Below are 11,820 nucleotides of genomic sequence, written 5' to 3'. Positions count from 1 at the left end.
AAGTTGGAATTGCAGCGACTTCAAAAGGGTCATCATTTACTTCATTCCGGCACTGTAATTCAAAATTTTAAAAGAGACCATGAGAATAAACGTTTGTAAAAGTGACTAAAATTGCAAACTACAATTACTATGTATAACATAAAACATATAGATATTTAGAAAGCATAAAACAGATTACAATTAAAATATAGTTTATTGGCAATACGTGCACATGTTTATCTGAAAACAGTCACAACTTTTTAAACAGTCCTTTAAGATTAAAACTAATCCTGTGTAAATCATTTATATTCCTTGAATTTATGCATATCTACATATTATGTGCAAATTTGATGTAGTTCTCAAAGGCTTTATTTTCTTGGGCTAACATCGGGCTTTAATGCCTCTTCTCGAAAATTTAACGGTCATATCAATTTGACAACTTGAAACTGATAATAGTGGCTCCCAAGGACTATTCCAGATCATGGACCATATGAGAAAATGTGTATCTAGACACTCTGTCAGAATGGAAAAAACAATAAGGTCATTTGGTAAAAAAAATAATCCATAAGTTGAGCTGTCAAATTGGAGTTGGTGAATAGGTGGCTTGACTTTAAACTGTAAAAAATTTCGACCTATGTCCGTTTTCGTATAAGTCTTAGCTCCTTTACTGAGGTGCTTAAAAAACAAGAAAATCGAAGACGCTGGATCCTTTAATTTCATATACAGGTTTATTAGTGTCATCTACATATTTTATATTTTTGTTTTTATACTGTTGTTTCCTTATGGTCGTATAAATCATGACGTGGCTTGGTATTTGTGCATCCAACTTCCGGGTTTTGCTTTGTCTGTTCCAATTGAGAGTGTTCATTTAGGACGCATGTTTTATATCATCATTTTCATTCCGCACATCATACATATTCATATTTAACTGTTGTACTTTATTGAGAAAGTGTTATACTAGATCCTGTACATGTATGTCCTGTTTTACTTACTGAAGTGAGTAAGATTTTGTTCCTGGTATATTTTATCTTAAGCGCCATAATGGTTGCTAGTACATAATACCGTGAAGTATTGGTAAAAATATGAATTACAATTTCACAGTAGAATAAGATATATGAATACAAACAATACAATTTCAAAATATAAAACTAAGACGTATGAAACACCAAAAAAGTACGTATTCACAGTAAACTAAGACATCGCATATAAAACACAAACAATATCAAAGACAGTAAACTAAGACTCTTCTTCTGTATGTAGTGATCTCCTCTTGTCCGCGAATCTATGGGTTTGTAACATTTAGTTGGGTCCTAATCTGTTTTGTATCTTATGAGCCATTGCGAGGGGGTTTTTAGTGCATCCATATCTAGAGAGCGGAAACTTTCTTGGGATACATCTTGGTGTTCACTGTAAACTAACCTAGGCTAGCTGCTTTCCTCAGAGCTGGTTCTTCTTGTATTTCTGAGTTAGTTTGGTAGGTTCCATAGTAGGTCGAGATTTTTACGGGTAACTGTTAATTAATATATATGTTCTACTAATGCTCAGCTGCATCTAAGGTGTGAACATGTAGTTGGTAGGCCTTAATCAGTGGTTTTCTTTTGTTGGTTATCTGTATAACCATGCACTTTTCAGGATTAAAGTTCGTCTGCCATCGTGCCTCCCCCTCTTTGAATTTGTTTGGGTCGTCTTGTAGTGTCTAACTATCATTGTTGTTCTTGATCTTCATTCGAATAACCTTGCCTCAGAAGTTGTAGAATGTGGCAGGTCGTTTATGTAAGCCAGGAATAACAGTGGCCAATGACTATCCCCTTAGATGACGTCTAGGGGTTCAGATTTATGCCCTTCAAGCAATACATATTGAGTTCTCTTGCTTTGGATGTCTTTTCTCTACTAGAGGGTTAGTCCTTGTACCCCATTATGGTGCATTATTTAAGGAGTCTGTTGCGGGGCACATTGTCAGACTTTTGGAGAAATCTAGCAGGATGATGTCTATATGTTCTTGATCTAAGTTCTTGCCAATTTCACATAGGGTCTGGTAATGGTAAAAGTGAGCCACGATGGTGCTGTGATTAATATGTTCCATCAGTTCAAATCAGATGGAAGTCAATGGTTTCGTTAATTTTCTCGTTTGAATTGTATAATTACATTTGTCATTTCGGGACCCTTTGCAGCTGACTATGAGGTATGGGTTTTACTTTTTGATGAAGGCCGTACGATGAACTATAGTTATTAGTTTCTGTGTAATTTTCTCTTTTGTTAAGAGTTGTCGCATTGGCAATCATACCACATATTTTTATTTTTATAAGACATATGATACACAAACAATTTCACAGTAAACTATGACATATGAAACACAAAAAATACAATTGTTAAAATAAGACATTATTGTTATTTTACTTTTTTCTAAGACGTAATGATAATAATACCTGTGTAAATCGTCATTTGGTTAACTCAGGTGGTTCGTAAAGAGCTCAATAAAAGGAGCACTTAAATTTTGTCTTTCGCTTATATTTTATCTTCCAACTGAAAAGAAAAAAACGAGCAGCAAGTACCATTACAATCGATCAAGACCATCAAGTATGAGCAATTTTACCCCCCCCCCCCCCCCCCCCCCCACCCCAAAAATCAATCACTGTCAATTTAGCTGATTTGAATAAAAATATTTAGCATAAGCTTTTAGGAATTCAGATAAGCGTCGAACATAAACATTCAAAGGGAGGTAAGTCATAAACTTATTGGAGATAACATTTCTTCCTTTGTTATTTTGTTTTTTGTGTAACGACCCATTCAGGCACTACTGACTATATAGTGGTGGTCACTTTTAATTGATGAACGGAACCGGAGTTCCCGAAGATAACCACTACATGCAGCAAAACTGACAATCCTTGAGTCGATTCGTTCTAAAATGTTGATATAAATTTTGTAAGTCTAAAACTAATAAATGTATTAAATATATATATTTTTTTTTCACTACATAAATGGTTAAAGTCTTACATAATTTTATAATTATTTCCCCCGAACATGCAATATATGTTAACATACGATATGTTATAGTATGATTTATATTCTGGTGATATAAATATCTTGCAAGGCAGACATCAGACCCGTTTTCACTGACATTTAAGCTTGAATGATGAGAAATAACAAATCCCATACCGCATAAGCAGTAATAAAATGCCCTGAAATGACATATGTAAAACAATTCAAACGAGAAAACTAACGGTATAATGTATACATGTACAAAACATTAACGAAAAACAAATACTTAGTATGTAACACATCAACAACCACTGACTTGCGGGCTCCTGACTTGGGACAGGTACATACATACAAAATGTGTCGGGGTCAAAGATGTAAATTGGATCCTAGCCCTCGCCCTAACCTGGGACAGTGGTGTAACAGTACAACATAAGAACGAGCTATCAAACGCAGTTGAAAAGGCTTAACTCATCGGATGGATACAATAGAAATATATACAACAAAAACACAGAGTGGCCGTGGCCGTGTACCTGTATATTCCAACAACAAAAAGACACTAATTACTGATCTGACAGTACTCGCAGTTACTGACAGCTAGTACAAAGCCATTAATAACTAGTAACAAAAATCATGCATCAAAGACTAAATTATCAATCAGTACACTGCCAACATCCAATGAATTTAATGTAAAGACGTCATAAACAGTCAGAGAAAAACATGACATTGTGCAATGCCAAGATACAGGTATCGACAGATTGTAGATCCATGAATGTTTATATTTATATTACGATAATATTTAGTTTGCATTTGATTTACTGGTAACAAAATCAATATCAATACCAATAAAAACAAATTTCAACGATAAATTAACAGTTTTGAATAGGTAACCTAACAAGAATTACAAATACGAACATAAAACAAAACATGATCATATATAGTTATATGGACATGGAGCCGAATCATTTTGAAACGTGGTTGCGAATTTGTTTAACCAGGTTTTATATTATCGATTTAAAAAAATTAATACCGATCGCTCAAAAGTTGAGTGCAGTTTTCAGTCTAGAAAAATATGGTATTCATCATCAAATCAATTACAAAATTTATATAACTTAAACCCTTGGCTTCAAGTTATATCTTTTTATCTTCCCATTTCAACTTCTAGTGTCTGGTAACTTCAGAAATTTAGAGATTAATTGCCTGCGTTTAAATTTTCCGTCTTATAATAAGTAGTCTTCTATTTTGGAGGCTACAAAGGTATGACAATCAACTGTTTGTAACAGAAGAAAGTTTATAAATATTTTTGAGACCTTATTGTATATGCATTGTACATTTCCTATAAAATAGACAGTGCTTTTGTAGAATTTATCAACTGAAGATTTACATAATAAACAACGAAGTGTTTTATACGTAAATGAGACAGAAATTCAACACCACAGAAGAGGCGAAAGACATGCTAATTGAATAGTGTTCTTAATGTCCTCCCCTACACGTTATCTGAATATGGTGGTGCCCATCAGAAAAGAGGCTTATACATGTACATAGCATATACATATACCATGTGATCCGTCCTCACCTGGTGATATCGTTCCAACTTGTAAAATAAATAGTGAAATTGATTTTATATTCGTGTAATATTTATTTGCTTATTATATTATAGATATATGCAGACATTAGATTTAAATCTATAGGCTCACATGAACTTAGACTTGCAATGAACAACGGGTCATTCCAAATTAAAGTTACTATTTAAAGTGCATTACCTTTATCTTGTTTTATCTTCATTTGAAAAGGAGAGAGGGGTAACGTTGTCCTTTGAAATTAGAGAGATTATTCATATCTATATATCCAAACCAGACTGATTGTGTGGTTAAGAATTTCTATCCTGTTTTGATTTTACAGTTCCATCAGCTTGGTCTTTCAAGATTGTCCTATTTTTAGGTTTATAAATATATGTAGGTATGAAGAACATTTCTTAGAATAATCAAATCTCAGTATGACCTAGACGGAGTTAGTATAGCAGGTCATATATGTAACTAAAATATTTATGTTTTTAAAGTGATCAAGGTTAGCAATTATCAATCTTAACAAAGCACATGCTATGAGAGTGATTATTAAGCAGTGAACTAATTGCTGTTATTTCAAATCGGATCCCATCAAAGATAAATTATCTACCAGTTCGAAGATTTTAATTTTGACTCCAACTTCTTTTTCTCATCAGAATATTGAACGATGTCATAAACGCATTACTGCTTTTCAAGGTTTGATTATAATGCATGACGTGTCACATTAGACATCTTTAAAAACAACCTGGCCAAAGACACAACATACCGTTTGACGTAGAATGAATCTGAACACTGAAATGGAAATATCACAACACGATAAATCAATCAAAACAATGAAATATATATATTAAGTTTATTTTTTAACCTTTTGAAACACAACCCCCGCCAACCCCTTAAAAGTACACTATACTGAAAATTAAGTAACGTGTTTTTTTTTTCTGAAATGTACTTCAGCGGGGTGTTGGACGACTTTGGCTAGCCATAAAGTTCTCGTACGGTCGGCATCTTGTTGTGTCTGGTAGGAGTTCCGTCTTATATAGGTCCAGCTCCAGTAAAAGGAGTAGGTTACAAAATAAAAGTATTTTAAAAGTTGACGTTTCTAGTTACGTTATCAATGTACGCTTTGATTTATTGGGTAAATGTTTTAGAAAGGGGTGGCAACCACAATTCTAAACACTAGGGCTTTATATACACACAAAGGTATAATATAGGGAAAAAAATTCAGAGACGAGTGCCTGTGACTGCATGTACACTAGCATTGTTTTGATGAGTACATTTGAAACACATTGTTATTTTAAGAATGCCACGGTTTTGAAACTCAACCATGTAGGACATGCCCATGGAGGATAGGGGAGTAGAATTTGTAAGGAATTACTCTGACGTTTCTGAATCTTCGTTGTGAAGCTGGCATGTAGGGTCTGTTGATTCTCACTCAAAGCTTGTTCTTGTACCTTGTAGATTGTAGGTTTCTGTCATCAGCTTTTGTTTCACATGCAGTCTAACAACGTCGCTGATTGATGTTGCTACACTAGTTAAGGTTGCATAATGACTTGCAATAGTTTTAATATTTTTCTGTGCCAACATATTTTAGCCTATGTACAAAGAATTACAAGGGTTGTTTTCTATGTTTTCAATATGTGTGAGCTTAAATGTGTAATGACACGTTTTGGGGGCCTTTTTTTTTTTTTTTTTTTGAAAATCGATTATTTTTTACACTCTATAAGAATACAAATTATAAATGATATTTGGTCTATTTGGTCTTATTCATTCAGTGTTTCCGCCAGCATATATATAGCAGTTTGTAAGTCCTGAACAACAGGTTTTTTAAAAATTTAATACTATTATACTAGATTTAAAAATCTACCTGTAAGTGTTAGAGTAATACAAAATCATTTCCGCTGATTTCTATTTATACGTGTATCCGATAGTATTTAAATTGTACTGTTCTAGATACCGACCTACACAAAAATACCTGATCAATTTAGTACGTGTTTAATATTTGTTATAGTTACTTGTATGTAGAGTTGGTTGCCGTTTCAGTTTTATCCGGAATATCTATACAGTTTCAGCATAAAAAATGGTTAAAGTAATTGGAAGCAAGGTAAATACTAATTTTCAAAATAGTTATTTGGGTATTAATTCTACATATTTATTACGCTTATTAATTATTAATACATACAAGATTATTCATAAGCTATTATTGTTGTTTAAAAATCATACGAAATAATCGCTCCAAGTTTTGACAAGAAACGTCTGTGTCAACAGCTAAGTTCAAACAATCGTTATTTCTATATCTAGATAAATTGAAATACTAACGTCTGATTTTGTTAATTTTTATAGACTCCCCCCTTTTGAAATAACCTTGCAGTTCGGTATTTATGTTAATATAAGAAAAGAAGATGTGTATTGATTTCTTATTAGACAACTCTCCACAAGAGACCAAATAACACAGACATTTACAACTGTTATAGGTCACTGTACGACCTTTAAGAACGAGCCATACCGCAAAGTCGGTGTATAATTATAGTCTTATATATTTCTTTCAAAAAAGCCTTAAGTGTTCTGTTTATTTCAATAAAAATTGGAAAACATGTAGTATGTTTAACATAGCTTGTTTTATTAACGAATAATTACATTAGATGTATGTTTCATTATAATACTTTATTCTGATTAGCTAACAGCACATCACGTGTTATTCCGTAAGCAATTGTATCACTCAATAAAACTTTTCATTCATGATAACACGTGGTCCCACAATAAAGTGCACAGGTGAATTAAATAAAAACAATATAAAATTCGTTTTTTTCTTGATCATAGCTAAAAAATGTAATTATAAGTATTGAATGCTTCTTTTTGTAACTTCATAGGGGTGTAAAAGCGTTGACCGTGCGCACATTTTGAGAATGAAGCGCTTCCGCGCTTCATACAAAATGTACTTCGGTCAACGCTTTTACACCCCAATGAATTTACAAAAAGAAGCATTCAATTCTTAAGTATGTGTGGAGATAGAGATATAAGGCATAAAGGAGTTTAAATATCATACACGAGCTATTTTGTATTGTATAAATATACTGGTATTATGTTACATACATTGGTATCTTAGGTGTACGTGTACCTGGTTTATTTCATGCTTTTGTATCTTCTGATTTAAATTTCTTGGTAATGTGGTGTTCAACTTCCCTAGAAATTCTCAGAAAACAACACCCTTTAAGTTTATATTAAACGAGTTTCTTGAAATTATGTTTTTTTTATGGAGATCTTTGAACTTTACTAAACTAAATGCTATATGCATGATTTTTTTACACTGAACTACAATTTCTTGGTAATGTGGTGTTCAAATTCCCTAGAAATTCTCAGAAAACAACACCGTTTAAGTTTATATTAAATGAGTTTCTTGAAATTAGGATTTTTTTTATGGAGATCTTTGAACTTTACTAAACTAAATGCTATATGCATGATTTTTTTACACTGTACTACAATTTCATAAAATATAATCATTAAACATATTTCATTCAGGTCTCGTGGTTTAGGTCACTGCTTACAGAAAAGCTATAAATTAGATTGCAAGAACATTATTATATTCAAGCAGTAAGAATTTCTAAAATATGAAAGATATTTTTTTTTAAGAAAATCCATGTACATGTGTTTAGCAAAACTTCAAGTATATAAAACATATTTACTGCAAGTACTCTCAGGTCTGTATTTTTGTTGTTGGGATATACAAGTACCCGGCTACGTCCACTCTGTCTGTAGTATGTGTATTTTATCCATCTGATGAGTTAAGCCTTTTTCAACTGATTTTTATAGTTCGTTCTTATGTTGTACTGTTACACATTTGTCCCAGGTTAGGGAAGTGTTGGGATCCAGCTAACATATGTTAAACCCCGCCACATTCTGTATATATGTGCCTGTCCCAAGTCAGGAACCTGTATTTTAGTGGTTGTCGTTTGTTTATGTGTTACATATTTGTTTTTCGTTCATTTTTTGTACATAAATTAGGCTGCTATTTTTCTGGTTTGAACTGGTTTACATTGTCATTTCGGGGTCTTTTATAGCTGACCATGCCGGTATTAGCTTTTCTCATTGTTGAAAACCGTACGATGACCTATAGTTGTAATTTTTTTGTCATTTGGTCTCATGTGGAGAGTTGTAATCATTGGCAACCATACCATATCTTCTTATTTATATAATAAGTTTCTATTTTTTTAAATTTAAAGTTTCATACATGTATGACTTTAAATGTTTGCTGGTAAACATCACTTCGGCTTCAAAGAGGTTACATGTGATCACTATGAATGGGGTAAGTCATTGGTTTCATCCAATGTCTAGACAAACAAAACTTCAAAATTTACACTTTCAGTTGATCCGCCAAGCTAACGACATCTTGAAGTTAGGACAAAGACCAATCGGCTCGAATTCAAATAATGCGAACAAGTGGGGCGACACGCTTTCCTTATGGCTGATATGTGAATTTGCACATTGGCGACTAACTCAATATGTTAGTTTGGAACAAAGCGGTGTAGATTCATACAAAAAAGTTGCATCCCCTTTATGCATGCAACCCATTTATGGGTTTAAGTTTCATGTATCTAAGTGAACTAGTATCGAAGGTACAATACAGAAATTGGACAAATATGCCATTGAAACATATTATGTGACAAAACAACATAAGCTACTATTTCATTACATGTAACAGTATTCGTTCATACCAATTTTAATCAAATTAAGTCGTCTCGCAGGCCTCCATATTTTTTGGAAAATTTAGTGTTCACCCCAAGAACCGGTTTGGACACAACATAACAATTTTAAATTAATTTACAATTTACACAATGTGTACATGTTAAGTAGGTTTAAATGAAGATATATTTCCATAGTTTAGAACTTTATTTATTATTGGTTGAAAAATACAGGCAAAGTTTAGATGTTTTTGAAGTCAGGGGCGTAGCTTGGGTCTTATATATAGTGAGGCAATTCGCCGAGCGAAGCGATGCGAAAAAAATGTGAGCCGAGCGGAGCGAGGCGAAAATTTTTTTTTAGGGGTGTTTGAGGGCCTGAAACGCGTTTTCCTGGATTTAAATGTATGATTTGTGATCACAACCTAATGCCATATCGCAACATATCTATATGAGGGAAAGTTAGTCTTGATACAACACTGTCTTTTGGGATGACAAGTACTAAATATTAAATAAATAGTGTATTCGTCTCGAAAGTATACCTCTTATGCATTGTATGGGATTCTCTTTTCACATGTAAATAATATGACAGTGTACTATTTTTTGCAATTTTAATAAGTTAACACCTGTGTACAAGTACATGTAGTTATCAAATTATCATTAATGTTAGAAATGTAATGGTCCAAGGCGACGTTTTTTGGTTTCATCAAATTTTCTCATAATCTTCTCTCTACAAACGGTGATATCTCTATGTATGAAGAGACTAGCCAGTCCAGAAAGTCGGTCTTCGGTCATCGTAGATCTGCTCCAATGTTTTAATCGTCTCATCGCAGAGAAAGACCTCTCACAGGGCACGGATCCTACAGGCATTGTGAGCAGCACTCTAAATACTGCATGAACATAAAGTCATTGGGATAATAATTGGGGTCTGCAAGTTGAATTGTCGTTTCCAAAGACTGATTACCGGTATCTTTATCTCTGTTTTGGAGTCCGGAACAGAACATTTTCCACCGTTCAAGTTCTCTAACAAATCCTGGAGAGTCTGGCATATCCTCCTCATATCTGACTTGGATATCAGCAATTTCCTCCTCAGTTATGTTCTGAAGGCGACATGGCAGCAACTGAAACGCCAAGAAAGATGGGCGTGTTTGTTCAGGAAATCGTTCATTCAACTCATTCAAACAGTGATCGACAAACGGAAAGTATGCGTTCACTCTATAATAGCCGTGTACCGAATCGTCGGAAAATGCAGCATTAGCCCGATGACGCATTCGCCCAACTGTTCTTGGTTTACCGAGCTCGATGTCTATGCTCTCGGCGATCGCAGCTGCTTTCATCCATATACATCTGTTGAACACTTCGTCCGACCTTTGAGCAGCAACTACCTTTTTACATGTCTGAGCACCTGTGAAGGCCTTGAACACATCACATTTTGCATTCTGCAATGCAAGACTTAAGGGCTTTGTATAACTTAAAATATGATGGGCAATTACTATTGCAACAACAAAAGTGCTCTTCTCCATCATATGTATAAATGCAGTGGCTTTTGTGCGAGCTTCGGTTGCTGTACTCTCCTTTCTTACATCTTCAAGAGATGCAAGAACTGCCTTGTATTTAGCCAAAATAACGGACAGTGTGTCAACTCTAGCAGACCATCTTGTTTCACACAATTTCGGAAGCAAACTCTTGGAAAAGGCATTTGCAATATTGATGTTACTCTCAACTTTCTCGTCATCGGTATCCCCTACTAAATAATCAACTTGTTTTGCATCGGGCAAGTGTCGCTTAAGAATTGCGGTTCTCTTTGGACTGCCACCAAGGAACCACGTTAATTGATTAACATCATCAAATACGGTTCTTATCATATCAACACTTCTACATGATGACGAAATAACCAAAAATACCGTGACAATTTAAAGATCTACGATCTATACACAATAAATCGGATATAATGCTGTCATGATACTAAAGAACTATTATATATTAATTTACCCGGATCCATATTATCCGTGGATTCTGCAGTGACTGTTTTCTTTTTTAATAAGATATTTGTCCATGATTTCCAATTTTGGATCGTCAACAACTTTTTACAAATTTATAATACCAATGACGGGCGACAATGTATGTTTCCGTAAAAAAGCTTCACAGAAAAAGACGATGATCTAGTATTTTCTTATTTGAAATAAAACTAAGTGTCAAGTACATGAAAATATTTCATATTTTATTTTTTTTGCCCAAAAAAAACAGTGAGGCAGTTGCCTCTGTGCCTCAATGGAAGCTACGCCACTGGAAGTGTCCTATATTTTGACTTAAGTGCGCACGTGGAACCTTAAACGTTCAAGACAATACATAGTTTTTTTCAGATTTCAGCAGTCATGCTATCTAAATTAACTAGCATATGTGATTCAGACCTTCAAACTTATGGCATTGTTTAAAACAATCTGCAGTTCACCATCGTTTTTAGATCTTCTCATTTGTGTATTAGATATTAGTACGAGCCGAGAGAATTACGTTACCCCAAAATACATTTTGCTAACTGGTCTCTAAAATAGTTGTATATAAAGATTTTAATGCGAGTAAAATTTGGTTTTAGCAAAGGCAGTTGATCATATTTGGTGTTAACCAAA

General features: G+C 33.8%; 1 protein-coding gene across 1 annotated transcript; it reads right to left on the bottom strand.

Moving 5' to 3' along the window:
- Nucleotides 1–9,790: 9,790 nt before the first annotated feature.
- Nucleotides 9,791–11,092, bottom strand: LOC139509043 (52 kDa repressor of the inhibitor of the protein kinase-like; the record flags this gene model as incomplete). Its single annotated transcript, XM_071296065.1, is given in 1 exon segment — nt 9,791–11,092. A coding segment is annotated over 1 exon segment (1,039 nt), but the record flags the coding sequence as incomplete, so codon positions are not given.
- Between the last annotated feature and the right edge of the window lie 728 nt (nt 11,093–11,820).

Source organism: Mytilus edulis, unplaced genomic scaffold (genome assembly GCF_963676685.1).
Source record: "Mytilus edulis unplaced genomic scaffold, xbMytEdul2.2 SCAFFOLD_2178, whole genome shotgun sequence".
NCBI classification, from domain to species: Eukaryota; Metazoa; Mollusca; class Bivalvia; order Mytilida; family Mytilidae; genus Mytilus; species Mytilus edulis.
The sequence above is the reverse complement of the archived record's forward strand: the minus strand, read 5'-3'. Positions and strand labels throughout refer to the sequence as shown.